Source organism: Plectropomus leopardus, unplaced genomic scaffold (genome assembly GCF_008729295.1).
Source record: "Plectropomus leopardus isolate mb unplaced genomic scaffold, YSFRI_Pleo_2.0 unplaced_scaffold28253, whole genome shotgun sequence".
Taxonomy (NCBI): domain Eukaryota; kingdom Metazoa; phylum Chordata; class Actinopteri; order Perciformes; family Serranidae; genus Plectropomus; species Plectropomus leopardus.
In genome coordinates this window covers 1-4755 of record NW_024630772.1, presented here as the reverse complement: position 1 = coordinate 4755, position 4755 = coordinate 1, and the positions used below count along the sequence as shown (strand labels likewise).

The following is a 4755-nucleotide window of genomic DNA, read 5'->3' as shown; positions in this document are numbered from 1 at the left end:
GTGTGTCTGTACTGGTCTGTGTGTCTGTACTGGTCTGTGTGTCTGTGATGTGGCAGAGGAGCTGTATCGTGTCTCACTCTCTGAAGGAACACGTTCATCCACCTGGTGAAGGTTTTCTGCTGCACAGCTGTCCTCTCATCTGGGGACGAAGAGACAGGGACACTGTCTTATTTTGTTTGTTTAGATTTTCTAGGATTTTAGGACATTTCTAATATCCGGGGCATTTCCAGGGTTTAAACAATTTTAGAACATTTGTAGAATTTGGGGCATTTTTAAGATTTCAGGTCCTTTCTGGGATTTCCAGACATTAGTATTCTGGGACATCAGTGTCTCAGCTGTGTCCTCTGTCGGGGGTGTGGAGGATCCTCCACCGCTCTGTTTTTGATCAACAAGCTCTATTTTGATGCTGTTTTGTGTCTCTGACACCTTATGGAGAGACTAAAAGGACAAAAACTATTCACAGAGTCAATCACTCAAATGTTCTGGGGACCACCGGGGGCCCTGTCAGGGGCCAAATCTGGTCATAAGTTGAGTGTCACTGCACTTATATTTTAGGAGCAAATCATCAAGTGAAAAATTAAAAAATAAAGTGTGTGCATGATTGGGTAATCAGATGCAGGATTGCCAAAGACGGCTCCCTGAAGACTGAGTCAGGACACCGCTGTCTCTCAGTCTTTGTCTTCATGGTCTCATTAAAGTGATTAAACACAGTGAAAGACGGTGTTTGTAGCGACGGTACCTCGAGGCTGCTGCGCGCTGATCTCTCCCTCTGATGGGTTTGGGGACTCCGTGTCGACCTGCATCGTCACATACCTCCGGTCACGCGTCTGCCGCCGATCCTGCGAGAGAAGACGACAGCAGAAATGACGAAGACGTCCGTAACTCGCAGCGATTAGAGTCTCTGAGGCTTCCGGACAGACCGCGCTGAGGACAGGCAGAGGGAGGCGGCGCGTCCTGCCTGAACACGCTCTCAGGTGTTGATCAACTCTGAGCTCCTCTCACCTGGATCCTGTTGGCGGGCCGCGCTCCGCGAAACTATGTGGAGGCGTTCACGCGGCGATGACACGCAGGCTCGGTGCGGCGGCTCACGGGTGCTCTGGTTTCCCTGCGGAGACCCGAGAAAAACCTCATCTCACCGCACTGAGGGGCGCAAACATCCGTCAGCGCGGAGCGCATGCTGATGTCTTTATTTTACTGGTTATTTTACAGTATTTGCACATAAAAATACAACTTGTACTATCTCCAGTGATGTCTGAGAGGCGTCAAGTCAAAATTTTCATTTTATTTTCAGCTAAACGTGGAACCGAAACTCTTTTTACCACAGATGATCTTACAGCTCCTGCAGTTTTCTGCCTTTAGATACAGAGACACCGGATCAGGGACTTCTCCTGGGGGGCACTTTTACAAATTTTGGGTAATTTCCTCTTTCATTGGTTTTATAAAAAAATGTAAGCTGGGGAAAACTTTATTCAGAGCTATTGTAACTACATATTTTCTTCTTCGTCCTGTTTTTTTTTTTTTTTTTTGGTTTAGGTTTTTTTGTAAATTAAATAATTTTCTGGTCATTTTTCTGTACTTTTTACTTATTTCTTCCTAATTTTGGGTCATTTCCTCCTTTGTTTCCTTCTTCCCATGTTTTTGAAAAAAATTTCTTAAAGCTTGGGAAAAACAAAATTCATAACTATCATAATGACATATTTGAAATCATGTTGGTGAATTGCCATTTTCAAGCACTTTTTCCAGGTCATCTTTGTCCTGTTTTTTTTTTTTTTCCTTTCTATTTTGTTGGCTTAATTTTTAAACAAATAATTTCCTGGTCATTTTCTTGCACTTCTTTACTAATTTCTTGATAATGTTTTGGGTGTGACTGCCTTCTTTCCATATTTTCTCAGGTTTCAAGGGGTTAAAATATCAGAAGCAACACTTTTTTTTTTCTTTTTTTTTTTACACTTTTTTCAAGTTTATTCAAAGTCATAAAAACATGTAGTTTGGTGATATTTCTGTGCAATAAAATGTCCAGAATGTGACAGCTGACAGTGTTTGGCAGGAAGAGCTTCACCTGCGTCAAACAATATCTGACTGTCGTCTTTAATCTACCTGCCGCAAGAAAGGCGGCGGCTACAGCGCGAGGCCGCCGCCGCCGTGGACGGCGGGAAGTCTGTCCAAGGAACATCGCACGTGTCTCCGGAGCCTCCGGAAGTCACGCCTTTTTATTCTTTGAGTTGCTTTCTGCGGCCTCGATGCGCCCACGAGCAACGGTCGGTGCAGGGAGCAGCTTCACGAGGCCGCAAAGACTCAACACACCAAAAAACCTGCACAGTCCCAGCTGTTCCTCAAAATTTAACCCTTTGAAACCTGCACGTCTGTTTGCTTCTGCTGTATCAGGAAGTCTTCGACAAGCTCAGAACATTTCCGACAAAAAAAAGAACATTTCGTGATTAAGAAGTGAGCAGACTGCATAAAACCCTGATGTCCACGTGTATTTAGTTTTATTAAAACTTTTCTTTCCAATCACTCCACAGTTTAAACTAAATTAATGATCAATGATCAGATTACGTCTAAAAGCCCCTGAGGAGGACAGCACACCTGCATAAAAACTACAAATACTTCAGTGAAGTTACCGAAAACACAATGATGAAAAACCTCAAGTGTCTCTTTTCCAGCCCGAATTCAACCGCACCAACATCCATGAGCTGCTTTAGACGCAAATATTTAAGCCTTTGAAACCAGAAAAACTACATTTACAGATATTATAATTGCATGTTTAAGATTATGTCACAACATTTATTTTTAACGCACTTTTTCCAGATATTTTACTTTTTTTGTTTTTATTCCAAATTTTATTTTTAAAAGGCGCAAAATGGTTTAGTCCATCCCTGCACTTATTATTCGTTATTTCTTTCCACCACAAAAAAAAGGAAAAAAAGGGAAATTAGGTTTTCAAAAAAGAAAAGAAAGAAAGCAAAATGACTTTGTAATTTAATATTTTTGTTCAAAAGTAAAAAATTGGATATAGCAGTGTTGTGATATTTTTACGTGGCGATATTGTATTTCTACACAGACGGCAGGTATCTTTTTTTTTTCATTATGTAAATTATCAGTCTTACAAACACAGATTCAACTTTCGATAAATAAAAATATAATGAAATTAAAACAGGAGAAAAATGTCCAGCAAGCTGAAAAAGTGAGATGGAGATGATCTGAATATTAGCTGAGAGGGATTATTTAAAAAAAAAAACAGGAGAAAATCCAGAAAACTACATTTAATTCTCTTTTGATTATATTTTTACATTTAAGCTACAGAAGTTTGTTTTTCTATGTTTCTTTTTTTAAATTTACGTTTGACAAGTTTCTCTCTGAGTTTGGGGCCATTTCCTCTAAAGTTACATGTTTTTGAAATAAACTGACATCTGCTCACGTCTCAGAGGGTCTCAGAGAGTCTCAGAGGGTCTCAGAGGGTCTCAGAGAGTCTCAGAGGGTCTCAAAGGGTCGCAGAGAGTCTCAGAGGGTCTCAGAGAGTCTCAAAGGGTCGCAGAGAGTCTCAGAGAGTCTCAGAGGGTCTCAGAGTGTCTCAGAGAGTCTCAAAGGGTCTCAGAGAGTCTCAGAGGGTCTCAGAGAGTCTCAGAGGGTCTCAAAGGGTCGCAGAGAGTCTTAAAGGGTCACAGAGAGTCTCAAACCATCCTTAAGGGTCTCAGAGAGTCTCAAAGAATCTCAGAGGGTCTTAAAGCGTCCTAAAGGATCTCAGAGGGTCTCAAAAGGTCTCAAACCATCCTAAAGGGTCTCAGAGAGTCTTAAAGCGTCCTAAAGGATCTCAGAGGGTCTTAAAGCATCCTAAAGGATCTCAGCGGGTCCTAAAGGATCTCAGTGGGTCTTAAAGGGTCTCAGAGCGTTAAGTATTTTAAGTATACTTTGATGATATGGTCTCGTGGGGCCTCTGGTGGTTCCGGTCCGTCTCTGGGTCCAGACCCTGAGATCCAGCAGGTCCCCGCGGTCCTCCTGCAGGAGGCGGAGGAGTCATTTCCTCCCCATGATGAAGCTGGGAGCCTCGGCGTCGTCCTCCTTCTCCTCCTCCTCCTCCTGCTCCTCCTCGCTGCTGTCGGAGCTCTTCTTCTCCTCCTCCTGCTGCTCCTCCACTTTCTTCTTCTTCGCCATCAGTTTTTTCTGCTTCAGCTTCTCGCGCTTCTTCCGCCGCTTGGCCGTCCGCTCCTCCGCCTCGCGCCGGTTCTGCTCCACCTTGTCCAGGTAGTCCTGGTCCCGGTTCAGCTTCTCGGAGATCTTGTCCAGGAAGTCCTGCCGCTGGTACTCGCGGCGGCGGAGGTGCCGGTAAACGTGAAACTCTCCGCTGCCCGCGCCGGCGCTCGAGCCCATCACGTCCCGGACGAACTCCGGCGGAGCGCGCGGGTTCCACTCCTTCGGCCGGTCCGGGATCGGGGCCGCTTTGTCCGGGTTCCGCATCAGCCGCTCCAGCTTCAGCCGCTGCTCCTCCGCCGGAGTCTTGGCGATGATGAGCGGCTGAGCCTCCTTCCCTCCCGGTTTGCCCGGTTTGTTGTTCTTCTGCGTGTGCGCCGCCATCTTTCAAACCGCCGTCGTCTTCTTCCTCCTTAAAGCCCCGGAAGCTCTTTGGGACTTCCGTTTCCGGTTTTTATTTAGTTTTATTATTTTTATTCCATTTTATTTTTTAAGGGGAACTGTGCTGAACAGTTATGGTAACAATGACAATCAATAATACGACGGAGGATCAGGGCCATGTTAAAG

The 4755-nt window shown here is 44.6% G+C and overlaps 1 protein-coding gene, 1 long non-coding RNA gene and 1 other non-coding gene across 3 annotated transcripts; all 3 read right to left on the bottom strand.

Annotated features, from left to right (window-relative positions):
* Window positions 1–58: 58 nt before the first annotated feature.
* On the bottom strand, window positions 59–1577 carry LOC121938032. Its single transcript, XR_006105234.1, has 3 exons — window positions 1003–1577; window positions 740–839; window positions 59–139 (listed from the first exon to the last, which is right to left on the bottom strand). It is a non-coding gene; the product is annotated as an uncharacterized LOC121938032 (long non-coding RNA).
* Window positions 1578–2019: 442 nt separating this feature from the next.
* On the bottom strand, window positions 2020–2292 carry LOC121938033. The gene has a single exon (XR_006105235.1).
* Window positions 2293–3794: 1502 nt separating this feature from the next.
* LOC121938031 (PRKR-interacting protein 1 homolog) lies at window positions 3795–4630 on the bottom strand. Its single transcript, XM_042481321.1, has one exon. It carries the CDS (start codon window positions 4570–4572, stop codon window positions 4015–4017), a length of 558 nt encoding a protein of 185 aa, XP_042337255.1. The 5' UTR covers window positions 4573–4630; the 3' UTR covers window positions 3795–4014.
* Between the last annotated feature and the right edge of the window lie 125 nt (window positions 4631–4755).

Coding starts and splice junctions, on each gene's coding strand:
- LOC121938031 (XM_042481321.1), bottom strand. CDS start 4,572: ATGGCGGCGCACACGCAGAAGAACAACAAACCGGGCAAACCGGGAGGG.